Source organism: Danio aesculapii, chromosome 7 (genome assembly GCF_903798145.1).
Source record: "Danio aesculapii chromosome 7, fDanAes4.1, whole genome shotgun sequence".
Taxonomy (NCBI): domain Eukaryota; kingdom Metazoa; phylum Chordata; class Actinopteri; order Cypriniformes; family Danionidae; genus Danio; species Danio aesculapii.
In genome coordinates, this window is record NC_079441.1 from 54,909,007 (window position 1) to 54,936,887 (window position 27,881).

Sequence of the window (27,881 nt, forward strand, 5' to 3'; positions counted from 1 at the left end):
AGGGGATGTCGACATGTAACCTGCTATAATTGTTGGTTCAATCTGAGAAGTATAATATTGAATTATTGGAGAATCTGACATAGGAATAGGTGAATTAGGGGAGATTGATCTGCCTTCTGAAGTTAAAACAATCAGTTCATGTTCCTCCTCTGATAATTCAGACTCTGAGGACATGAAACCTGATGAAAACCTACAACCTGGAACTGATTCTGGGTAATATGGTATAGGTGAGTCTAGGCATCTACATTCATACATGGACTCTGGAGAAGAACCTCTAGTAAACAAGTCTTCAAAAGAAGGTTCATATTCTGTTGTCTCTGAGCACAGTGATTGAGGTGAAGATGATCCATGTCCTAATACTGGTAAGGTAATCTGAGGTAATATCACACTGAATTGGGGTACAGGTGAGTCAGACGAAAGTTGTGTATCCCCAGTTTCTGACATGATAGATTCTGGAGAGTTGGGTCTTTGTTCTGAAATAAAGTCAGTTTGACAAAGATCGTTTTCATCATCCAAACTATCTAAATCAGGGGAAGCTGGGCAGGATCCTGTCTGTGGCATGATAAATATGTGTGCAGATGCTGCAAAGTCAGGAAAAGGTGAATCAGGGGTGAGTGTTCTGTTTTCATTAATAGATGTAATTGACTCACAAGAACATCTTCTAAGATCAAGCAACTCATCAAATACATCGGTATGTATATCTATATCTGACAGTAATGATTTAGGGGATAAGGATCTATAGCCTGTTGAAAGAACTGATTCAAAGGTTGCTGAAAAATATTGTGGTATGGGTGAGTCTTGTCTGATCTCAATATCTGATATTATAGATTGAGGAGAGTCTGCCCTTTGCTCTGAATTAAGGTGAAATTGACACAAGCTGTTTTTAACATCCAAAGTGACTGATTCTGGAGCGATTGGTCGAGAACCTTTAAGAGGCATGATAAATCTGTGTATGGCTGGTGTGAAATCAGGAACAGGTGAATCAGGGGACAGAGGTCTGTTTTCATTGATTGATGTGATTGACTCAGATGAGGACCTTCTAATGTAAATCATCCAGTCATCAAATGCATCTGTCTCCATTTCTATTTCTGACAATACTGATTCAGGGGATGTGGATATGTAACCTGTTACAACTGTTGGTTCAAATGGAAAGCTATGAATTTGAGGTATTGGGGAATCAGGAGATAAAGATCTAAAGTCATAATTTTCTTCATTCATAGATTCTGCTGATTCTGATGTAGAGTCTAGGATAAATACATTTAATTCACATTCCTCTTCTGAAAATACAGATTCAAGGGACGAGGACCTATATTCTTTTAAAGGAACTGATTCGAAAAGTGCTGGGAAATATTGTGGTGTAGGTGAGTCTGGAGATAGAGGCCTATATTCATTCAATGATCCATTTGACTGTGGAGAAAACCCTCTAATGTCTTTCAAAAGCATGGCAGATTCAGGTGACATGGGTTTCCATTCAGGCAAGGAGTCTGGGGAAAGTGGTCTTGTGTCAGTATCTGATAAAACTGAATCAGGAGAGTCTGGTCGATATTCTAATGTCACCAATTCTTCAAGGGAAGGTTCATCTTCTGTATTGTCTGAGCACAGTGACTGAGGTGAACATGATCTACGTCCTGTTACTGGCAAAATACTGTGAGAGAATAATGCCATAAATTCAGGTACAGGTGAGTCAGGGGGCAATGGTTTAATCTCAGTATCTGATATTATAGACTGAGGAGAGTCAGATCTTTGTTCTGGATTAAGATCAAACTGGCATACTTCTTTTTCAATATCCAAAGTGATTGATTCTGGAGAGGTTGGTCGGGAGTCTATAAGTGGCATAATAAACATATATGTGTCTGGTGTAAATACAGGAACAGGTGAATCAGGGGGCAGAGGTCTGTTTTCAGTGATTGATGCAACTGACTCAAATGAAGACCTTCTAAGGTCATTCACCAAATCATCAAATATATCTGTCTGAATGTCTATTTCTGAAAATACTGATTCAGAGGATGGTGATGTATAACCTGTTACAATTGTTGGTTCAAGCTGAAAGCTGCAATATTGAGATATTGGAGAATCAGGAGATAAAGATCTAAAGTCAGGACTTTCTTCATATATATATTCTGCTGATTCTGAAGTAGAATCTGGAGTGAAAAGATTTAATTCACATTCCTCCTCTGATATTACAGATTCAAGAGATGATGAACAATATTCTTTCACAGAAACAGATTCAAAAAGTACTGGGAAATACTGTGGTGTAGGTGAGTCTGGAGAAAGAGGTCTATATTCATTCACTGATCCATTTGACTGTGGAGAAAACCCTCTAATGTCTTTCGAAAGCATGACAGATTCAGGTGACATAGGGTTCCATTCAGGCAGGGAGTCTGGGGAAAGTGGTCTTGTGTCAATGTCTGATAAAACTGAATCAGGGGAGTCTGGTCGATATTCTAAAGTTATAAATTCTTCAAGGGAAGGTTCATCTTCTGTATTGTCTGAGCACAGTGACTGAGGTGAACATGATCTATGTCCTGTTACTGGCAAAGAACTCTGAGAGAATAATGCCATAAATTCAGGTACAGGTGAGTCAGGGGACAATGGTCTAAACTCAGTATCTGATATAACAGACTGAAGAGAGTCAAATCTTTGCTCTGGATTGAGGTCCGACTGATCTAAATAGCTTTCAAGACCCAAAGTGTCTGATTCTGGGGAGGTTGGTTGTGAGCCTATAAATGGCATGACCAATGTGTGTGTGGCCAGTGTGAACTCAGGTACAGGGGAATCTGGAGAAAGGGGCCTGTTTTCAGTAACTGATATGATTGACTCCAGAGAGGACCTTCTAAGATCAATCATCATGTCATCAAATAAATCAGTTTCATTCTCTTTGTCTGATAGTACTGATTTAGGGGATGAGGACTGGTAACTTGCTACTGTTGTCAGTTCAAAGTGAGATGTACAATAATGAGGTATTGGAGAATCTGGTATAGGTATTGGTAAATCAGGAGAAAGAGGTTCATCAGTTGACTCTGGAGTAGACACTGGAGTTAAAAGATCTAGTTCATGTTCCTGCTCTGACAATATAGAATCATTCGACGAGGACCTAAAATATAAATAATTTACAGGAATTGATTCTGTTTTCTCTGTGAAATATTGTGGGACTGGAGAGTCTGGAGAAAGCACCCTTAACTCATTAACTGAGGTGTTTGATGATGGTGTGAATCCTCTAAAAATATCTTCTTCCGTAAACAGGTCTTCAAAATAAGATTCATGATCTGTATTATTTGAGCACAGCGAATGAGGTGAACCAGATGCATCACCCACTACTGGAAAGATACTATCACAAAAAGGTCCACTGAATTCTGTAACAGGTGAGTCAGGAGATAGTGGCCTGAATTCATTAACTGATGCTACTGATTCTGGAGATAAAGGTCGGCACTCAAATTCTTTAAGGATGTCATCCAACTCAGGTGATTCTGGCGATATTGGTCTAAATTGATAAGACTCATAGTTGGACACTGTTGGAGTTCTATAATGTAAAGGAGATGGATATCTTTTTTGTGGATCATGTAAAACCTCAACTTTTTCTGCAGCAGTTACGGTCTCATCATCACTATTCTTCAAAACAGTGGGCCCTGAGAAAAATGTCTTGGCTTTGTATTGCGGATCAAATATTTTAGCAATAAGATTATTGAACATAGGCTTTGGTAATTTACTCAGGTTTTCTTCCTCACTGTATAGTGATTCAGCAGGCAAAACATGTAATATTTTCTGTGAGTTTGTTACCTCATCTTTACAAGTAACACTTTCTACCATAACTGGGGACAAAGGAACATATTCAGGCTCTACAATTAAGGATTCTGGGGATTCTGATCTGGGTTCACAGAGAAAAGGATCACACTGTGAATATTCAATATCAGATGTTTCTATTTCAGGAGAAGAGTCTCTATGGATCCCAAATGGCATGAAACTGAAGAGCAATGGGGTTTGAAACACAGGTATAGGTGAATCAGGTGAAATTAATCTGTGCTCATTTATTGATTCAGGAGATGATAGTCGAATGTCACACAGTTCTTCTGAAATTGGTGAGCTTTCATTGTCTGAGATCCCTGACTTTTCTGAGTCAGACCAATACACCTCAGCGTACATGGAACACTCCCACAATGTTTGAGTAAAGCTTGGAAGAGGAGAATCAGGGGACAGACATCTCTGGATTTTGTCAGATACAGTTGAGTCAGGAGAAGATGTACGACTTCCAGCTAGACACTCTAATGATATCAGATCAGAGTCTACATCTGAAACTTCAGACTGATTTGATGGTGATCTGTATTCTCTCACAAATGCTCTATAGTCATTTTGCACTTCTGTTACAAAACAAGGTATTGGGGAATCACAGGAAAGAGGTCTGTGTTCATTTATTGACGTAAATGATTCTGGAGATGATGGTCGAGTTTCACACAGTACTGCTGAAATTGGTGTACTTTCATTATCTGATATCCTTGACTCTTCTGAATCAGACCAATACACCTCAGTAGACATGGAGTATTCTCTCGATGTTTGAGTAAAGCTGGGAAGAGGAGAATCAGGAGACAGGCATCTCTGATTATTGACAGACGCAGTTGATTCAGGAGAAGATGGTCGACTTCCAACTAGACACTCTAATGATACCAGGTCAAAGTCTACATCTGAAACATCAGACTGATATGATGGTGATCTGTACCCTGACCTGAGTGCTGAAGAATCATTATGCATTTCTGTTACAAAACAAGATATTGGGGAATCACAAGAGAGGGTTCTGTGCTCATTTATTGATGCAAATGATTCAGGAGATGATGGTCGACTTTCAGGTGGTACTTTTAATACTGGATCATTATCATTGTCTGAGATTACTGACTCAACTGAATCAAAACTATTTACTTTAGTAAGCAATTGACATTCTAGCAGTGTTTGAGTAAAGCTGGGAAGAGGAGAATCAGAGGCCAGGCATCTCTGGTCATTGAGAGATGCAGTTGACTCGGGAGAAGATGGTCGACTTTGAACTAGACACTCTAATGGTATCAGATCAAAGTATACATTTGAAACATCAGAGTGAAATGATGGTGATCTGTATCCTGACATGAGTGCTGAAAAGTCAGTTTGCACATCTGTTGCAAAACAAGGTATTGGGGAGTCGCAGGAAAGTACACTATATTCATTTAGCGATTGAATTGACTCTGGAGATGATTGCCTTAATTCAGTCAAGAATTCAGAAGTAGATGGAGTATAACTTTCAAAGATGCTCTCTGTGGATGGCTCCCTCTCTAAAATGTCAGAACTAATGGACACAGGAGACCAGGATCTATTTGATTCTGGTGATAATGACCGACATAAAATCACAGAGCCAGGAGAAATAGGTCTTTCTGTGTCATCAGAAACCAGCAAATAAGACATACTCAGTGTATCTTCTGCAAGAGGGGCCACTGCTTCAACATGTATTGTAAATTCAGGTATGTCATTTTCAAAAGCAGTGGGCAAAGGTGTACCTGGTCTAAAATCAGGCAATGGAGAGTCAACGAAGAAAAGAGTGTTGCCATTCAGTGAAGTTACAGATTCAGGTGAAGATACTCTTAATTCAGCCATTAAAATGGACGAGTCTGGTGAAGTAGCTCTGTAATCAAATGGTATTGGAGAGTCTAAAGGCAAGGATACTATTGATTCAGGTGATGATGATCTATATTCACATAATGTCATTCCAAGGTCATAAACATACTCATACTCTATATCTAGTGACAATAATTTTGGCTCATCTTGGCATGTTAAAGGTGTAAGAGGTCTATACTCTGCAACTTCTGATGATAGAGAGGTGGTATATTTAGTTTTTGCACACTCAACATCTGTGGTTAGAACAGTTGGTACTGTTACTTCGATTTCTGCTTCTGAAGAACCAGAATCGATTATTGGACATGACAACATATGTGACTGCTCAGTAACTGAATCAAGTGACATTTGATTGAGCATAGAGGGAGTAGTCTTTTCAATGCCACTTTCAAGTGCCACGGATATGATAAGTTGTTGATCTAAGTTTTGTACACCTTCAGTAGACAATTTGGTGACTGCCATTTGATTGAAATGAATATCTTTGGAAACATCTGAAGCCTCCTGTACACAAGTAGAGCTGACATTACAGTTGATTTCAATTGCAGATGAAACATCATTATCAAGGGACTTGTAAGTCTCTACAGTTGCACTCTTTTCTCGCAACTGAGGTGAAACATAACTTTCACCAAAAAGCGTCCTATAAAATCTGTCAGAAACTTCATCAATATGGCGCTTTATATACTCCTCATTCTGACTTGGTTTCTTTGGAAGTGCAGCCTCATTTTCATTTGGTGTAAATGCAGTTTCCATGTCTTCACTTGATGGAGATGAATAAAGCTTTATTGTACTGGAGAGATGTGAAGCACTATAATCTTCAGAATCTTGCTTGAGTTCCACAGACAACTCATTAAAATCTGGCTCAGCATTCTCAGATTCCAACAGGGTGTGTCCGAAATCTGACAATGTTGTTTGTCTCTGCTTCAGTTTGTAACTTTCCATTAAATGAAATGTTGGAACATTCTGTTCATCATCCTGTTGAGTGGAAGCTGGGGTAAATTGACCCCCAGCTGCTCCTAACTCTTGGAGAGGATCATTCACAGTTAATATTTCATGGATATTTTTTGATGATTCATCGGGAAGGGTACCACCTTTGTAAACTGGGTCATAAACGTGAGACTGTAGTCTCCAGGGAACAGTTTTGTACAGGGTGAAGAAGGGACTTACTTGTTTGATAGTGCCTGGAAATTGTTGCCTCAGTCCAACCATTTCAAAACTGTATGTTGAGTCTCCAACCACCCTGAAAAATATAGAATCAAATTTAAGTGACCTACTGTATAATAATATAAACATTATTGTACAGGGAATTAGGAGTTGGCTTACTCTGAACCCGTCACTTCACACCCGTCTGGCAGCTCTTTCTGAGAATCACCAAGGGAAGATGCATTGAGGGAGAGATCCTCTATAGATGCCACCACAGGCTCAAGTTCTGATCTTCTTTGACTAACTTCTGCTCGCCGACCTGATCTGGGGCTGTCCATGTCTTCCTGTAAGGCTGAAAAACCTGCAAAAAAACAATAGTTTCTGAATGTACTGCAAAAAATATATATATTTCAATGAAGTGCAGTGAACCATCATTTTCTGTAAAGTGAATAATGTGAAAAAGTGAGGAATGTTACTTTGCAACTAATTGTAAATTAACATTAAAATACAAGTAGATGGCTAGGTTAGTGCAATAAGCTGAAATAGTTACTTATAGTTCATACAATGTCTGTCGGGGAACCTTAAAAATAAGTTGATAGTAGATATTAAGTAGATATTTTACTAATATTTTAATAGGTGATGATTGACAAGCAGTTACAAAATTTCTTGCATTAAAATATAATGTCTAAAAGGGAAGATCAAACTGAAGTGTTTGCAAACTTTTTATATCCAAAGAAATACCAACATAATAAGTTATTATCATCCATACCTTCACTATGATCCAATGATATGGTTTGCTCAATTTCTGCATAGGTGTGTGATGAGTGGTCTTGACTGGACTGGATTATTTTTGTTTCGATGAGATGCACAATGTCCATACGATTTATTTTTGTGAGTGTCTTCATTAAACTGTTCTCTGTTCAAGAAAATGGAGATATGTTACAGTATGTACACGTTTGTCTACTAGAAAGCAACACAACTAGATTTGTACAGAGCAGGTTCTAAAGGCAAAATGAGTGATTCACAGGTCTACTAATGCTTTGTTTAGAACTGTCAGTGTTCAACTACATAGCTGCTAAGTTATACATCTATTCAACAATGGGGATCTCAATTGGAAACAGAAATAATAATTTAAAGTACACTGATCTTAAATTCAATAGGTGTTATGTTGATGTAGCATTGAATGATCTGGTAAAACGAACATGTTAGAAAATGAAGTTGAAGGAAAATTTAACACATTGTCTTACCTGAAGCATTTTTTCCCTCCCTTTCTTTCCATAGTCTTATGAGGGCATGGCTTTGGTCTTGTAGAGAATTTGGATTCTCATTTCTTATCTGATTGATCTGTACATCACTGAATTCAAGTTCTCGAGCCAATTCTGATGAAAAAAGTAAAGAAAAAATCATGTTCTTATGGCTGAAATGAAGCATACAGAAAGATAACTAAAATATTTATAATTTTTAATATCATATTATATCATTTAAATGGTTTGCACAAAAAGTTTTTAAATTTTTAACCACAACATCCTTATTTCAAGAGTTCAACCTTAGCTGATGAATGATAATAAAGCGCGTTTGGCATGCTGTTCCGGGAGAAAGCCCTGAGCTCAGAATATCCTTGAGCCTGGGGCTCCCTACAGTTTGAAGGGTGAGTTTGAGCTCAGGTAGGTCTCAAAAACTCCCGTGCTTGTTATTGAGGTAGGAATTGCTATGGGATATAGCTGACTAAGAGTTTGTCAATGATACCACTTTGGACTAGTCAATTTACTTATATTGTATGTCTTTGGACGGTGGGAGGAAAGTGGGGAACCTGGGGAAAACCCACGCAAGCACAGGGAGAACATGCAGACTCCGCACAGAAACACAAACTGGCCCGTTTGGAACTTGAACTAGTGGCATTCTTGCTGTGAGGCAACAGTGCAAACCACTGGGCCACTGTGCCGCCCTATCTGGAAAGGGGGGAGGAGTAGGGATTAAAGAGGGGATTCTTGAAGACAAAGATGACTGAAGTGGAAAACTGGTTATTTATAGTAAGTTACGATTTGTCTGATTGGCGTGATATGTGTAGCGGATGCGGGACCAGCCGTAATCAATCATAAGCACGAGATCCTCTTGAAATTACCACACCGATAATGCTGGGTCTCCCTTACACTGTCAGTATATACTTACAACAAATCAGTATATTGATAATATATAATCACAAAATCATATTAACACAACCTGTTTATGTGATTGTCACATTCTACCAATTCTTGGCCATTATTTCAATTTACACATACATATTCACAGTAAAACATTGAAATGAGCACAGATTATGAATCACTCATATAGTACAGCATATAATAGTCTGTCATCTCAGCAACAGGAAACCACTGGTACAGAGATCATTTTAAAACATTCTTTCAAGTTCCCAAGTAATCTACCAACCTGACCAGCTGAAACCAAGGTGATTTGCTATCACAGCCAGACGCCCTTCTTTTCTGTCTGCCTCATCCTGTGGATCTACTGCAATATCCAGCAAAGCAGCAAGAGATACATAAGCACAAACATCTAATACTAAAGTTAATTTACAATTTAATATTTACAGCACTAAGATATGTTCACTGGCTTTCTCATGTTAAAAAATAACTTTGTTTAAACTTTGTATTTCATACTATGAGGAAAGACAAGGTAAATGATCAATAGTATTACTAACTATCCTGGGATTTCTGAAAATTGTTTAAATGTATCCAATTTGATCATAAACTTACATTAAGCCAGTGAATATACTGGCCAACAACACAAGATAAATACCCCCCCAAAGCATTTGACTTTATGTTAATCATGGAATTTAAGTCAGATAAAGGGAAAGAGACAATGACATACATAGCCCAAACATCAAAGAAGCACCACGAAGAGTTGAAGCATTAGTTACAAGACAGAGAAGCAGCACTTTCATCACTGAGGTGCTGAGGCAGATGAGAAAGAGATAATGGGCCCCAAGAGATGGGGGATACCTTGACTTCGGACTTTATCAGCAGGGATTCGTTCCATCTGCGTCTCAACAGGGTTGTCCCATCTGGGCCTAATGACCAAGGGATCTTCAGGGAAAGGCATTTGCATGTCAAGGAAAGGTTCATTCTCTATTACGGAGGCATCAATGGTGCTGCTTTCATCATCTGATAAGGCAGCTGCCTCCTGTTTGTCTTTCTCTGCCTGAGCCAAACTCTTTACTACCTTAGCTGCCTCTTGACTAATCTCTTCAAAAAATGCAACAGGCTCTTTATTTGTATGAGTGGGGCGGCCCTTTTTTTGTTTTGCTGGTGTGGATGTTTGAATAGGCTGACCGGGCTTTCCCCTGACAGGAAGTCTTGAAGGAAGTGTCTTAGTTGTACTGGATAGGTCAGTGCTTGTTGGACGATTCTGGTCCTTTTTGGCTGGTTTCTTGCTGGAATCACTTTCACAGAAGCTCTTGGCTTTGGAAGACTTTGTCATAGAGGGTATTAATGGGCCTGTGTCTGTGTCAGATTTTCTCCTCGATTGAGGCTTTGTGGGCAACTTTGACTTTTTATCCTTGGCAGGTTCTACAAGTTCAGACCGGAGGGAGCTGGCCTTAACAGGGATTCGGGACTTTGGTTTCTCCTCTTTGGAGGATGACATATTTTTTTTAGATGTAGTGGATGAAGGGGCTGCAGTGTGAATTTTAGAGCCAAGTTTACTATGAGATTCTTTCTTTTCAGGGGTTTTGGCTTGCTCTATAACCGAGTGCTGATCCTCTGGGGAGGAATCGGAGGACTCTTGTTCCTGCTGCGAATGAACTGATCTAGTAACTGTTGACACTGCTGTCTGAATACTGGCTATGACAGTGTCAGAGGAACCAGAATCAGACACTAAATGACCCTCACTAATAAATTTGGCTGATTTAGCTTCTACTTTTTCAAACACTCCTTGATCTTTTTCAGAGTCTGTTTTGATGGGGGTTTTAGGCTTTGAGAGATCTGACTGTTTTGCTGTAGCCGAACGTATAGACAAATCTGCAGCCTCTTTAGATTGGTCTTCCTCCTCCTCTGCTTTTATTTGTAAAGAGAGATTACAAGCAACCTCTTTCTCAGCGTCACCAGATGCTCTACCAGATTCATTTCCTCCTTCTTCAGCTACACCCTCCATAATGGGCTGCTCTATTTGATAAAATGCAAACCCTTCCTCCTCGTAACTCCTCTTTGTCATGTCTATTGCACCACTTCTTGTCATCTCAAAAAGTTTTCCCTCTTGAAAAAGGAAAGGGTTTTGTTCACTTGTTGGTGTACCATCCTCAGTAGGTGTCCTTGCTGGTGTTGTGTCTGGGGTCGCCCCTTGGGATTGCCGATCTATGACAAGACCCAAGATCTTTTGCTCTTCCTCTTTGACTCTTGCTGCAAATGCTTCATCGTCTTCACGCATTGAATTCCAGGCATCAGTTTCTGCTTTTGCTGTTACTCCTCTAGATTCAGTCTTAGGAGGTTCCTCCTCACCATCATCTTCCTCTGTGTCATCATAAATACATATTTCTGGTTTAAAAGTTTCTTTTGTTTGCCCAATAATAATTGGCATAGAATCAATATCTAGGCTGCCACTACAATTTTCATCATATGATGTCCCTGCATGCCTCATATAATCACCTTTAATCTCATCTGTTACATTACGCTCTTCCTGATTTGGCAATTTATCAACATTTTGAAAGTTAGCTGCCTCAATCTGCATTTCATGACTATAAATTTCTTGACTTTCGTTTGATTTTTGTTTTGCTAAGCTTTGCTCTTTTTGTTCATCAGTTATATTTGCGGCCAAATTACTCCTGCTTGAGGCAGTTTTATTAAGCTCTGCTAGGTCTAACTCAACACATTCCTGGATAAATTTCTCACTATGAGATTCTTGAAGATGTGGTTTTATGGTATGCTTTTCTGTGACAGACTGAGGTCTCCTCATTGCTGATTCATCTGAAGATGCTGCACTGTGGGCCATGGTTTGTTGAATGTCCTCAGCTGTTTGGGGGCTCTTATGTATACCTGCTGGAAAAGGAGAGGGAGGTTGTACTTTAATGATCGGTTCAACAGACCGTGCTATCTCTGAGGCTTGTTTGGGTTCAATAAACCCAACATCATCTACAGAGGATGTTTCATGTTTGGACACAAGACCAAACAATGTGATGATCTTATGCCCTACATCAGACACTACCAAGGTCTGAGAGGCTTCACTATCTTTTCTACTGTCCCTTTTGTCTTTTGCATCTTGTTCCATTTCATCAAATGTTTTTATTTTGGCAGCCATTTTAAACATTTCTTCCTCTGGAGTCAATTTTCTCTGTGTCAGGCCACACTTCAACTCATCATCTTCTACTGTCTCCTCTGGAATTACTGATGCCTTAAAGGGAACAATCAGGACCATGGGGTCAGGGGGTTGGGGATTGACCTCATAACTTACCTCTTCAGAACTTGGTGTGTCAGGTGAGAGAGGACTCTTACCCGAACTTGTCATCAGGGACGCCTGCTCACAACTGTTATCGTCGGCATTAGCCTCCTGTTCTTTGAGCATTCTACTACGCAAACTGTCTGGGGGGATTTCAGGGGCTTTGGAGGATGTCAGGGGCCCTGTGGTCACACTGGGTTGTTCTACAGTAGGTGGAAAGGCCTGGTTGGTTTTCATCTCTATGGGACTGCTTTCTAAAGAGTCACAGCATGGGGATTCTTTTGTTGGACTAGGTTCAATAGAGTCTGGGGTTTTATGGGAAGAGTTGTCTTCCATCAAGGGACTACCCTCTAAAGAGTCCTTGTGGCTAATATTAAAAGAGTCGTCAGCTACTGGACTAAGGGTATCTGAATCTTGGTGTCTAAGAGGCAGCACTAAACCACCATGATCCTGTGTAGCTGCCCTTAAGGTCAGAGTGTCAGCAGAGGTTGTTGTTGGTTGACCATCAAATGATTCGTCATCACTCAAAAAACTCTCTAGTGTTTCAGAGGGTCTTTTGGTCAATTTTCGAGATTTAGATGACTTGGTTGAAATAGAAACAATGTCCTTATCAACAAATGTTTGTTCACCCCCAAAGTTCACCCCTTTTTTCCCATGAGGAATACACATAGACTCACTTTTGTTGGTTCATCCACTGCTTTGCTCAGTGCTGGATAATGAACTGTAGCCTTGGATGCCTGTTCATTATTTGTCTTCATCTCAGTAGAAAATGAAACAGATACTTTACTTGTTTTGGCTTTATGGGTGTCTGCTGTTGATTTTGAGGTCTTTGCAAGTGTAGACTGAGATGTTTTTTTAGGTGATAACGAGAGACTCTCAGGGCTTGTTTCTGGAGTTTCAGCCATGCCTTCATGTTTATAACTTTCTTCAGAGCTCAATGGGGCTTCCACTTCAGCAAGGCTGGCACTGGGTGAGTCAACCAATGCTTCAAGTTTAATGTCAGAGCTGTCATTAAATGCACCATTATCTGTACCATTATCAGGTAAAAGATCACTGCCATGTTTGGAAACATTTTGAGGAATTGTTGTTCTCATGCTTGATTGTTGACCTGCTGATTCTACTCCAGAAACCAAACCCACCCCACTACTTTCTTGTTTATGTTCATGACTCTTTTGATTTGCTTTTGCATCTTTCTCAAAAACTTCTTTTTCTTCATGGTGTTCTACAGGCTTTGAAACATCAAGAGACACTTCATGTGAGGATGAGTGGGGAAGACATTGTGAATTTGTAGGTTTAGCTTCTGGTTTAACCACTGTTGTGTGTTCTGTTTTAGAAGGTCCTTTGTGTTCAAAGAGGCCAGACTTTCTTTTTGAAGGATCTTGGCCAGTTTGAAATGCTCTCATTAGTTCGCGTACAGACATGGTTTCTTCAAGCTTTTCAGGCTCAGTTTTTGGTGACTTAGAAGAAGACTGTTTTTGGGGTAAAGAAGTTTTCTTCAGACCTGTTGTTTTTTGGTCTTTGAGAACAGATGATTTGGCTTCGACAGATTTGAATGGAGGTTTCTGGCTAGTCTGTTTTTTATGACCCTTTTGTTCTTCCTCTACTTTCTTTTGAAGAGCCTTAACTTTCTCTTTGATGGGACCAATTGGCGTCTCCTCGACCACTGGGGATACAGGGGACTTTTTTTGATCGCCAGGGACAGGTAAGAAGGCATCCTCATCTGATGCCTTTCCGGCACTCTTACTAACAATATTTTCTTTTGTGCTAATTGACTGGGTTTCATCTGTATGTCCTTGAGGCCCTTTCCTTCTGACTGGCTTTTTTATTTCCGTTGTATGGGCTTTAGTGTCTTTTGCCATAGTAGGGACAATTTTCCGACCACCTCTGCGCAGAACAACCTCAGTGAACCTTTGCTGTGATGATGTCTCTTGAGATGCAGGGGCATCCAATAAGTATTCTTTAACTTCACCAATGGGAATGCCAGATCTCTCTCTAGCACCCTTTGGCCTCTGTGATCCTCTGTTGACTCTAACTTCCTTTAGAAGCGATTCTTGAGATTCAAAGGCAGCCATCATTTTGGCTTCTTCAATTTCACTTTCTGTTAGGAGAACCCACTCCTCATCCTTTCGATATCGACGACTTTCTGTTCTTGCAGACTCTTCCTTCTCACATGTTCCACTTCTCAGAATTTCACTAACTTTTTCCAAATCTTCTTTGACTTTTTCCATTATCTCAAAAGGCTCTGCTGACACCTCCTCCACCCCCTTTCCTAAATAATCCCCTTGTATAGGCCCCGCTTTCTCTGAGGAATCAGTGGTCAGAATAGCAGTCATTTTGATAAGGTCTTGCTTCATCTCTGACACATCAGAGAGTAAATCTGGACTTGCAAGGGCAGGAGAGTCTCGGATCAAGTGCGTTTTCAGGATCGATGTTTCAGTTGTTTCAGTGTCGTCGTCATCTTCCATTTGGATGTCATTTAAGGAGCAAATTAACCAAAATTTAAATTAAAGGGACAGAGATTGGAAAAGGAGATAAGGGATAAATTCAGATTTTTAAAGCTTAGAAGGCATCCAAATGACAAAAAAAAGGGTAAGTGGGTTGGGGGAGGATGTCTACTAGACGTGTGGGAGAATAACAACTGCAAAGCAAATGCTAAACAAATTTTAAAGACAAGAGAAAAATAAGCAAATAAAAACTTGCTTATTCATATTTTGTTAAACAGCACACCCACAGACAAACAAAAATACAAACTACTACACAGTTAATAAAAGGGAGATGAAAATAAGCCACCCAAAACACTGAGACATACTGTACACTGAAAAACGGAAACACAAAATAGACACTGCTCAAGATGTAAAACTCATGTCTACAGAAGAAACAGAGAGACAAAGAGAGAATTTAAGAGAAAACTTAATGAAACTCATCAAAAGTCTTTAATGTCCTTTTTTAAAGAAAGCCAGTGATATGCAACCGGAAATTAACTGCATCATAAATTAAAGGTGTTTTTTAAATGCGAATAAATCTCATTTTAAAATCAATATAAACAAAATATTTGATAATACTTTAACTAAAATTAAAATATTGAAATGAATTATTTTTAGCGTTAGTAGTGGCAATGATGGGCAGTGTAATACAAAGAGCACTACTCAGAAATAATTCACACACACACACACAAGGCAGCACTCCAAACATTCACCATTTGCTGTAATTTTCTTGGTAAATTAAATGTTAATGTGTTGCAAGTTAGATTTATATACCAGCACACAAACATGAGCATTAGCCTAATGTATGCACTACACATTACATAGTGTGGTGATTTAAATATTCATTAAAGCAATATTAAGAAAGCTATACAATGGGAATAACCAAATGATAAAACCACATACCTAAGAAAAAAATCTGGACGATGACTAGTTTAACAGGCTTACACTATATTTAAACTTGAATAATTTGTACATTCATTTAAAAAAAAGTGAAAGAATCATCTTACTAGACTGGCTTACATAAAAAAACACTTTAAGCAAAAGCATTAAAATAGGTACTAAAGAGGGTGACTCCTACACATTTAAATGAGAATGATAATTTGCTTTGCAGATTGTTATTGTGTTTAACGAAGGGGATATGGATCTAAAACAGGGGAAAACAAACATCACCACAGTATGAATGAAAATCTCGTTACGTACATTATTATGCACACAATTCTTCCTCTATTACTATTTGTAAACCTATAGAATAGACTAATAAACTTACTGTATCACCTAAAGCAGTGGTTTATAGTCCAGGTCCTGCAACCCTCTACACATTTCATGTATATCTATTATTTAATAGAAAGTTTTAAAGCTAAAAGAGATAAAATTGCCAGAGCAATGGATCACTAGGACTAGGACTCAGAACCACTGGCCTAATGAACATAAATGCCTGGAGATAAAGATATAGAGTTAAAGAAAACGTCCACTTTTTTTGTAAATAGGCTCATTTTACAAGTAACCTACAGTTAAACAGGTCAGTTTTACCCTTTTTGAATACATTCTGGTGGGAGCACTTGGAATCATTGAATCTGATTAGACCATTAGCATCTAGGGGTGTGATGAGACGAATGTCCCACAAGACAAGATGAGACACGAGACTGAGTTTATAAGAACGAGATGAGATTTTTAGATTTAATACACCTAAAAAACAGCCTTTTATTCAACTGGACAAACAAGATGCACAAAATTTAGGTACATTTTAAAATAATTGTGTACTTTATGAAGTTTAAAACTTCTATTTAAATAAATTGTAAACAGTAATAAAAATGTGAACACTGAAAAAAGTTCTCAAAATCTGACATTTGCAATATAAAAAATTAAAAGAATTAAAATAAATATTTAAATATTTTTTAAAGATTATAAATAATATGTGTTCAGCATTATGTCCTGCTGCTATTTCAATTATGGCACTTTCTTTTTGTCTCGTTAGTAAAAGAGTAAAAGTAAACCCACCGCTAGCCCCAGATGCAAACAGTTCTTACTTATAACCCAGAAAGATTTGGCTGCAACTTAAGAACCATTTGTCCTGGGGTTCGTTCTTTGTATTTCGGTTAAATGATCAAAGATGAATTGACAGATTCTGGATCCTTTAATCTTGATAACTAATCTCTGGCTAATTGGGTTCTTCAAACAAATTCGCGAATCAGATTAAAATGTCTTGATAAACTGATCTGTGTGTTGTAAAAGGACAGATCTATCGATCCTCAAAATCATGATCAGCTATGCAACGATTGGCTGATGGCACAGCAGTGTAATGACATCATCTGATTAATATTCAATTATTCATGTGAGCAAAATTATACAAAATTCATAGTAACGGTTTGTTAAATATGGTACGCAATAAGATTGCACATTATTGTTGTCGGCTGCAGGCTTTACACTTCCATGTGTTAAGAGTATTTTTTTAAGCCTAGTCCTTTTCAATTTTCTTAATCAGCGTAAGGAATAACTGGCTGTTTTAATTAATTTAGCATTAAATAAGCATTTTGATATTATTAAAGGTGTCTGCAACTTTTGTGAAGCATCAACTCACCAGCATATTAGCTGTCAAAACGTGCATGAGTGCATAAACTATTATTCCTTTAAAAAAACTGTTGAATATTGTGCATGTCTATTATCATACACAAACTGTACTAAAGCTGGGTCAGTACCTCAAAATAGTACGTGTTTGTATCTAAAAAGTCCACATTAATAAATTTTCTTATTTATACTTTATACTTACAAATATTCTTATTTGTACTTTTATTTCGGAGTGCAAATTGCATACGTTTTATTTATTTATTTTTTTACTTAAATAAATTATAAATATAAATTATATATACATTTTTAAACTATTTACTATTTTCAAAGTGTATATAATTACTACTGTGAGAACAAATCTGAATTCGGTACACTTTCAGTATTACCTTTGCTTGAAAAGACCCAATCTAATCCTGTTTATATAAAATAAACCTGCTCCCAAGCAGGTTTGAAGTTTTGAAGAATGAAACGATCCTGGATTGGGTTAAATCGTCAATAACCAAATCCAGCTAATTGAGTAATCTATGTACAAAGAACAGTTGCCTGGTTCAGAGCTGGTCCTTTGGTTGTTGAAAAAAATAATCTTCACTCGAAATGTCTTTGCACCAACCATGATGTTCTCAAGAGATCAGCCAGATTGTATGCCACAAGATCTCTCCACACTCCATTAAAGCACACTTAAAAAATCAGCTTTATATATAATTTTCCTATTTATTCTTTTTATTCTTCTGTAGTTGCATTGCTTAGTAAGAATGACAGACAATTAAAAGTTGCTATTTTGTAGGTCAATATGGCTAGAAACTATACTCTCATTCCAGCATAATAATCAATAAACTCTGCTGCTGTACCATGCCTGCAGCATGCCATATGATATTATGCAGCACTTGAAAATATTCCCCAGCTAGGTAAACAGGTAACTGCACTGTGTAATATCATTATACCTTCTGTAAGTAATGCAAAAATTAGCCTATTTACAAAAAAGTGGGTGAGTTCCTTTAAATATATCCTTTGTCATGTACTGTTAAATGTTTGATTTACAGGAATTATTGTTGTATAAAAATGACTCATGCATTAATTACATAATAATAGTCATTCTATAGTCATTCTGCAGACTATATTCATATAGTCATTCTGTTATGATGTACGTACTGTATGAAGGTGACAAACAAAACCATATTTGTAAAGGATATATGAGCATAAATTACACTGAAATTAATGGTTGTAAACCAAGTAATAGTTAACTCACTCAGACAAATATGAGAACTATATACAGACAAAAGTTAATATCATGCTCTTTGATGTATCATGTTACTTTATAGTGGTGATATGCTGCGTTAGTATATTTAATGGAAAATATGTGGTGCAAGACAACATGTTCTAATTAATTAAACTAGATATCTTACATTTCCCAAGTGTTCGGCTTGTCTGTGAAGAAAAACAGGTGAAGAAAATTTAATGGCATATATGCTATGAATCAACAATACTTTGTAAGTATAAAACTGCCAGTTTACTTTCTTAATTCTTAGCTTTAATTTTCTTCCTTTGAATCACACATACTGTCAGTTGTCTGACTTTTAACATTAAAGCTGTATATTACAGACCCCGTGCAGTTATGAGAAAATGTGTGTAAACCCTTTAGCAGAATTTCAAGCATGAATAGCTATTACAACAAGCAAATAATAAAAAAAAAAATGTAAGGAATCATTTATGAAATTCCAAGGGTTGTGGTTAAACATTTTCCCACTGGCCACGCAATAGCTTCTCTCCATATAGCACAATAATAATAATATGATAATATAATATTGTAATATTATATTATATAACAGGATAATGGAGGAAAGCAAAGAGCCTTTTGTTAATTAAAGTGCAAAATCGCAGTTACCTCCTCATCAAGTTCTTGATCTGAATCTGATTCCTTAGAGGAGCAAGAAGCAGCAAAAGAGGAAGAAAGATGGACAGAAGTACAGGAGAGACAGAAGGGAACAGAGAGCAGGCAAAGCAGTTATAACAGCAACAGAACATGTCTGAGGCCAGCCAGTGCGGTGTGGGGTGACAGCCATTGGACGCAACAAAACATACATATGCATTAATCAATTTTTTTATCAAAAGTTTTATAAATAAAGGAAACAAAAACAGCTCAAATGACAAGGCCTTCCAACAGCACCATATCAATGAATTGTGTTAGATTAATTCAAATTTGTGGTGCTTCAACTATGCCTGCAAAAGTCACTTTGACCTTTACATTAAACTATGCAGATAGTGGGATTTGTAACAATAATATCATGGCAAAGGAATGAACATAAAGCATGCAATCTTGCCAGAAAAGCAAACAATAACAAAATAGTACCAGCATATGGCATGAACTTACCTTAGAGTAAGCTGGCAGGGAAATGTTTAGATTGCATACTGCACCATGGCTCAAAGTCCTAAAAGATCTCGGCTCTTTTGTGAAAGACAAGCGTCCACAAGACTCTTGAGTGTTGTCTCGTATCTAAAAGTCATTGATCAAGCATCCAGTTAAACCCTCATTTGGATTCGATTGTATTCCTCAGATTTAGTAATTGTTGACTTACTTTGATGAAAAGCGCCAGTCGGTTTTCTTTAAAGGCATAGAAGCTGAAGACATGATGCTGTCCACTTTTTGTTAGCGGAACCAGGTTTCCAAAACAGTCTACATATATGGGTTTTCCTTCTAATACCTAGAATGCATAATGACAGCAACCATTTTAAAAATCTCTTCAACATATGTGTGCTTCAGTGGAAATATTTCGAAATCATCAATAGTTTAGACAATCGATTGACCAACACTGTTTAGACAATTAAAACAACAGCACTGCTTTTGACATACTTTTAAATTCTAACACTTTTACAATGCTGAAAAGTGAATTCAAGTCCATCTGTAATTTCAACCAAAAATCCTCAAAATAAAAAAAAAGTGTCTTTCATGTCAAACTTCATATTCAGATTATTAATCCTTGGGCACTGCTCAAATTGACTACACTTTTGTTATGTTCGGGAGGAAAACATCCACTGAATTAAACTGCTGTAAAAATGCATCAGATTTATATATATTTTTTTTTTGTTGTTTTTTTTTCACATTTCTTTGCATAAATCTATTAATCAACCTCAGTCCTGATCAAAACTACTAAATGTTTTTTCGAAAATTACGCGTTATTCGCGTTATATTATTATCTACTCGCGTGTAAATAGACGCGTGAACATTTGAATTTACTCCCTTCATTCGCTCGTGAAAATCCGTTTGATTCGCATCATTGGCAGGGCTTCTGTCTGCCCCATGATGTAGCTTTGTTGCTAAATGGAGAAAATTTTATTGAGAAAATAACTGCGTTTAACTGAGTCCACTTGATCAAATTTTCGAACTAGAGCGTTTTGCATTATTCGCACGTTAAGCGCGTCAAACCCTCAATTCGCGCGTATCTCGCCATTCGCATCGCGCCATTCGCGCCATTTGCATCTTTGCATTGACTTAACATGTAAATCACTCATGCTTGACGTGTGAACACAGTCTTTGAATTGGTAATTGTGCAGCTAAAGTGTAGCTCTTTTTTGTAGCTCTTGACATTTTCATTTTCCTGGCATATTTGCCTCAGGTAACAGATACTGCTTGGTGACTGCATTTGACTTAAGTGGCTATTAGCTGATGAATGGGATAGGAATAAAATGATGCTAATAATGACCTAACCATAAAACTAGGCAAACGTGTGCAACATAATGAAAACACATATGATATGGTATAGAAAATGTACATTTTGATAAGTGGAATACAAAAGTCTCTGAAAAGTCTCTAGAAATTCCATGATCCGTCGGAACCCTGTGTTAGGAATCTAAAGTCTATTCCTAGTGTAGATATCTGGTTATCAAGAACTTACTAGAACTCTGTCTAGAACTCACCTCCACATCTCGGCTACGTGCCACTTCTGAGAAGTTCTCTTGCTGCTCCAAAGTTTTATCCATTTTGTCATCAGTCATACAGAAGCAGCGCAACCGAGCCTCTATTGGGTCATGAGTTTTGGCAAAAATGACAAATTTGGCCATGTAAGGTACACAGATGATCTCACGATACATCAGGGTGGCGAAGTTCACAGATTCCTGAACCTGCCTGCAGTCTATCAGCCAGAATCTAAGGAGGAAAATATAGAAAATACTGGTATTTAAGTTTATTGTGGATTCAACCAGGATTAAAATATCAAAATTCATGAATTCAAATAAAAATTTGTTTTATCTAATAAAATTAAATCAATTTTTATCTATCTATCAATTTTAATTTTAGCTTTTGACTGAAGGGAATGTACCTGGCAGACACATTTGTGGTGAAAGACACACAGTCATTGGTGAATGTTAAAGGTGTCGTCCCAGTGATGTCCTCCCATTGCGCAGGAGTGGTCCCACCTGAAAAAACAACAACGACATTTTGGTTACACAATACAAGCATATTGAAAGTTTATGTTCCCTAGAGGGAGCTCAAATAGAGGGCACTCCATTCTTTTCTTCTGCTACTTTCCTGGACTTCATTTCCCACAACCCACTGCAATTAGATTACTGTTCCATCTGTTTCCCATTACATGGCTGACTTGGGGCTGTTTACACCTGGTCACTTTATGCATTTTTTTTCTAATCAGATAGAACTCGGATTGTAAATTGGACAGGTTTAGATACCTTTCAAAATGAATTCAAGGCTGATATAAATCCGATTTCTCAAACCACTTCAGGAACTGGTCTATGACCCATTGCAGACAGAAATGGACAGGTCTGGTTGTTGAAACCACACATGTAAATTTTCCTCCTCCCAAAAAAAAACAAAAAAACGTGAGAGCGCATGTTGTGGGCTATATTTACATTTACATTTAGTCATTTAGCAGACGCTTTTATCCAAAGCGACTTACAAATGAGGACAAGGAAGCAATTTACACAACTATAAGAGCAGCAGTGAACAAGTGCTATAGATAAGTTTCAGGTGTGTAAAGTCTAAGAAGCTAAGCATTAGTAAATGTTTTTTTTGTTTTGTTTTTGAGAGAGAGAGAGAGAGAGAGTACAGTTAGTGGTATGGCCAGAGAGGCAGTTGCAGATTAGGAAGGAAAGTGGAAACTAAACAGTTGAGTATTTAGTCGTTTCTTGAAGACAGCAAGTGACTCTGCTGTTCTGATGCAGTTAGGGAGTTCATTCCACCAACTGGGCAGATTAAATGTGAGAGTTCTGGAAAGTGATTTCTTCCCTCTTCGGGATGGAACAACGAGGCGATGTTCATTCACAGAACGCACGTTTCTGGAAGGCACATACATCTGCAGAAGTGAGAGCAGATACGAAGGAGCAAAGCCAGAGGTCGCTTTGTAAGCAAACATCAGAGCTTTGAATTTGATGCGAGCAGCAACTGGCAGCCAGTGCAAACGGGTGAGTAGCGGAGTAACATGTGCTCTTTTGGGTTCATCAAAGACCACTCGTGCTGCTGCATTCTGAAGCAGCTGAAGAGGTTTGATAGAATTAGCTGGAAGCCCGGCTAGTAGAGAGTTGCAATAGTCCAGTTTGGAGAGAACAAGAGCTTGAACAATGAGTTGAGCTGTATGTTCAGGTAGGAAGGGTCGGACCTTTCTGATGTTATAGAGTGCGAATCTGCAAGATCGAGCAGTTCTAGAAATGTGGTCAGAGAAGTTTAGTTGGTCATCAATCGTTACTCCAAGGCTTTTTACCATTTTGGATGCAGTGATGGTTGCTCCATCCATCTGGATTGAAAAGTTATGGTGAACTGTCGGGTTGGCAGAAACTTCAAGCATTTCCGTTTTCATGAGGTTAAGCTGAAGATGATGATCTTTCATCCAGTGTGAAATGTCTGACAGGCAGGCTGAAATGCGAGCTGGAACCGAGGGATCATCAGGGTGAAAAGAGAGGTATAGCTGGGTATCATCAGCATAGCAGTGGTAGGAAAATCCATGTTTCTGGATTACTGTTCCTAAAGATGCCGTGTAGATAGAAAAGAGAAGTGGCCCAAGAACAGAGCCCTGAGGTACCCCAGTGTTTAGATGCTGTAGGTTGGACACCTCTCCCCTCCAAGACACCCTGAATGACCTGTCCGAGAGGTAAGAACTGAACCATGGAATAACAGTGCCTGCGACGCCCAGTGACTCAAGCATAGATAGCAGCTGTCAAAAGCAGCTGATAAATCCAGCAAGATGAGGACAGATGATTTAGAGTCTGCTTTAGCCAGTCTGAGATCCTCCACGACCGAGAGCAGGGCAATCTCAGTTGAGTGGCCTTTCTTAAAGCCAGATTGCTTGTTGTCCATGAGGTTGTTTTGAGTAAGAAAGTCCAGGACTTGATTTAACACTACTTTCTCCAAAATCTTGGCCATGAATGGAAGCAGGGATACCGGTCGGTAGTTTTCAAGTAGCGTTTGATCCAGGTTGGGTTTCTTTAGCAGTGGGGTTACCCTAGCCTGCTTAAATGAAGTAGGGAATAGACCAGAGTCAAGAGATGTGTTAATTATGTGAGTCAGTGTTGGTATGACTGCAGGAGAAATGGCTTGCAAGAGATGAAAGGGAATGGGATCAAGCTGACAGGTGGTTGCATGGCTTGATAGCACGAGATTGGACACCTCAGACTCAGAGAGCTGGAAAAAAGAGGTGAGTGTGTGTGGTGTTGGTGGTGTATCTTGTGTGTTTGTTGTAGGTGCAGCAAATTGAGCACTGATTTTTGCAGTTTTGGTGCAAAAGAATGTAGCAAAGTCATCAGTAGTGAGTGTGGAGGATGCGGGTGGAGGAGGAGGATAGAGGAGGGAGGAAAATGTTTTTAAAAAAATATGACCGTCAAATATACAAGAACAAACACATAAGCAACAGAATGCCACAGATGACATTTTGAGGTGTTTGTTTCATTTGATTTATTATTATTATTATTTTTTTTTTATTTATTTTTTTTTCTGACTGTGAAATTATCAAATTAAAATGTTAAATTAATATGAAATGGCAGCCTTAACAACAGAGATGGAGTATGAATCTGCAGCAAGAATCTCTGTGAAAAGAGAGGAAAAACAATGGAAAAATATGGCACATTTGGTTTCTTATATATACCAAAGGTAAATTGTTTTGTTTTAAGGAGAGTAGGATATAGAAAAATTATTGTAACCCTTCACAGTTTTTAACAATCTCCTGCACATATCTCTACAACAGAAAAAGATGTTTCTTTCAGTTTTAATGACAGTTATCACGGAGCCCACCTTATGCGCTTGTGAAGATGTTTTGCATCTAAAATAATTTGTATGTCAAATGAGATTACGCTTCTATACATGATAAAAATGGCAGGTGTATCTGAACCTTCAGTCGACACAACCTTGTTAAATGTGCATATATTGCACTATTTGACACATGGATTTCACTGTGGCAGGATTTCACTGGATAAGAATGGAGCAAACGCAAGAAAAGTTGTATAATTCTTAATTTTTACATGCGATCTGATCTACACATATACTCTGTCTTTGTATTTCATATTCAGGAGAACTAGAAGTCCCATAACTCCTTTAGAACATGCACTAGGGCTTCCCTTACCATTAAAACAAGCTTGCAGTCTAGGTAATGACACTAAAGGTCAGAGGGTGCATTTCCTGTAACATTTTTAGTAAAATTATTGAATGCTTTTATTTCAGTTATTTATGCTCAGTGCTGTGTACGTTCTCACCTGTGATGCTGCATAGCAAACGTAATGTAGGAGTCTCTCCACCTCCAAAGCCACCAAGGGCTGGGTCAGCAGAACTCTTTGGGACAGGGATGGTCATGGTTATGGGTTTATGGAATTTCCTTCTCCGTGGTTCCAGGGTGACTATAGGGCTGAATGTGGCTTTATTACCCAGCATATTCCTCACTACATCAACACTCATAGGCTGGGTCTGGAAAAAAAAAGGTAAGTTAACAATGCAGCTCTGAAACTTATCAGACATCAAATGAATCACTTTAAAAATCACATCTTAATTTTGGTCACACAATGTCGCAGTACATCAGCTGAATTCTAATGCACTGAATTTACAATTTCTACCGTATAGCCTGCAGTTAATTCTATTTTGTGAACTTTAAGGTCCAGTGAAGTGCTTTGAAATGTGCATTTTAGTTAAAATACAAAGAGTAGCTCCTCCCCTTTTTAAAAATACAGCCAATTTTTTTTTCTCCAACTCTGCCGGTGACATTGTTTGAGCTGAAGAACATCATATGAACATCAAATGAGAAGAAGGGGGCAGAGCATGTCAGATATTAAAGACCATTTGATTGGTCAGAAGATTTGATGAGAAACTTAAGTATGAAGTGACGTAAAAAAAAAATAATAATTGATTCATTTAGGTGGAAGTGACAAACTACAAGCTCTGGATGTTTACATCCGGTTTATGTCTTCTTAATGCAAATTTTGTCACTGTTTTGGAGCCCACTAGCTTATAAATATCCTTAAAGCTAACATACTTATATTAACATCTGAAAAAATGTTATTTTCATTTTTGACCTTTAAGTAGCTAAGGACATAAAAACTTTAAGTGTTAGGAATTAGCAGTGCAAACTAAACACAGGGTTCATACACACTTTAACTACTAAAATTACATAACTTTTCAATGACTTTTCCAAAACTTTCAGGTAAATATTCATGGTCTTGTTTCGTGTTTCATGTAATGTCTACGTACACGTGGTAAATAAGAAAAAAATGCACGTTCAAATTTATTACAGCATATCAAAAAATATGTGACAATCCATGTAGTTTACATTTATTTTTATATCTGCAAAAAAGTTTTTAGAAAGTATCTTGCTGTCTGCGTGAAAATTTTATAAATGTTGGCTTGTTTTTTACAAGACTAAGATTAGTACAAGTGAGCCTTCAGCACCCACAGTATCTTACCTCTGCAGTTAGATATTGTTTCTGGACACGACACTCAAAATGCAACTTGAATTGCGGTGAAAGTGAGTGAAAGAGAGGTAAAGCTAAAATTGCTTTTGATTTTTGAAGTTATTGCTTTTTTACCCATTTTATCTTTTTGAAGTTTACCCAAACAAATATAGTGTCAAGTATAAGTCAAGTTCATCTCAAATATATTGAAGTACACAGATAAACAAATGTTTATGACTTTTTCAAAACATTTTGAGTTTATTTGTTTTTCCCAAACTTTTCCAGGCCTGGAAAATGCCTTTTTTTTAAACTTCATGACTTTGCAGGTTTTCCCGGACCCTATGAACCCTGTAAACAAATATTACTTTCGAAAGTACTTTGAATGTAATAACTAAAAATCAAGCTTAAATTCAAACGTAAAATAAAAATACAGCTGTGTACAGTATGATTCCTCAGTTTATTATCATGATTTGATTTCCACGCTGTTGTACCTGCAGGCCAACACGGATGCGTTTCGTGAGAGCTCCCTCTGGGAATACGGCCTGTACTTCAGGAACCACTGTGCTGCTCAGAATCCCACCTTCTGGACCAATGAGATTACTGTCCTGCTTAATTCGTGACACCACAGCAAAGTACTGTGGAAAGTCTCGAGTGATAATTCGGCAGATGCGCTTTTTCTCCAGCTCTTCTGGTGGGTCCAGTCCTGAAATTGAAGATTGACATACTGTAAAGTGCAGCACTCTCCTTTTACATTAATTGTGTTATTATTGTTCACTTAGATTATTATTTATTTTTATTACACTGCTCTTTAGAATACTTGATTCTGTTCCAAGGTATGTTATGTCCAGGTAACAACAGATTAAACTAATAATGCAGGCTCATCAGTGTACTACTGTATAAATCATCTCAATCATTATATTAATATATATATATATATATATATATATATATATATATATATATATATATATATATATATATATATATATATATATATATATATATAAAGTAAAGTGTAACAGCTCAGATCAATGCTTTTCTCTCGCAAATACACTCACCGGCCACTTTATTAGGTACACCTTACTAGTACCGGGTTGGACACCCTTTTGCCTTCAGAACTTCCTTAATCATGACATAGATTCAACAAGTTACTGGAAATATTCCTCAGAGATTTTGGTTCATACTGACATGATAGCATCACGCAGTTGCTGTAGATTTGTGGGCTGCACATTTATGATGAGAATCTCCTGTTCCACCACATCCCAAAGGTGCTCTATTGGATTGAGTTCTGGTCACTGTGAAGGCCATTTGAGTACAGTGAACTTATTGTCATGTCCAAGAAACCAGTCTGAGATGATTTGCGCTTTATGACGTTTTTTCAATCTTCTCTTGCCCAATTTTGGTGAGCTTGTGTGAATTGAAGCCTCAGTTTCCTGTTCTTAGCTCACAGGAGACACCGGGTGCCAGGTGTGGTCTTCTGCTGCTGTAGCCCATCTGCCTCAAGGTTCGACGTGTTGTGTGTTCAGAGATGCTCTTCTGCATACCTCAGTTGTAACGAGTGGTTATTTGAGTTACTGTTGCCTTTCTATCTAAGATGCGTCTACATTGTTGGTTGTAATTGGAGTAAATCTGTAGTTTGCTAATGAAGTGTTAGCAAACACTTGCGCAACAACAACACTACCACGTACATCACCATTGTTGTGTGTTTGTTCACAGTTGCCTTTAATCTACAACTCCTAAAACAAACACCATGCAGGCGCATGACATCAT

At 37.9% G+C, this 27,881-nt stretch overlaps 1 protein-coding gene across 2 annotated transcripts in view; it reads right to left on the reverse strand.

Annotated features, from left to right (window-relative positions):
- The window catches only part of ank2b (ankyrin 2b, neuronal), a 165,224-nt gene that overhangs the window by 26,109 nt on the left and 111,234 nt on the right, over positions 1-27,881 (reverse strand). The window contains exons 28-39 of one of the 2 annotated variants that reach the window (XM_056462194.1): positions 26,603-26,814; positions 24,927-25,134; positions 21,554-21,650; positions 21,153-21,381; positions 19,814-19,939; positions 19,609-19,731; positions 18,644-18,665; positions 9,196-9,273; positions 8,016-8,147; positions 7,538-7,684; positions 6,949-7,129; positions 6,793-6,865 (exon numbers count right to left, since the gene is read on the reverse strand). In XM_056462194.1, the coding sequence (XP_056318169.1) occupies positions 6,793-6,865; positions 6,949-7,129; positions 7,538-7,684; positions 8,016-8,147; positions 9,196-9,273; positions 18,644-18,665; positions 19,609-19,731; positions 19,814-19,939; positions 21,153-21,381; positions 21,554-21,650; positions 24,927-25,134; positions 26,603-26,814 (1,628 nt within the window). Of the gene's footprint in view, positions 1-6,792; positions 6,866-6,948; positions 7,130-7,537; positions 7,685-8,015; positions 8,148-9,195; positions 9,274-12,739; positions 14,651-18,643; positions 18,666-19,122; positions 19,156-19,608; positions 19,732-19,813; positions 19,940-21,152; positions 21,382-21,553; positions 21,651-24,926; positions 25,135-26,602; positions 26,815-27,881 lie in introns of those variants that run through there. The other variant, XM_056462193.1, reaches the window with a different exon arrangement.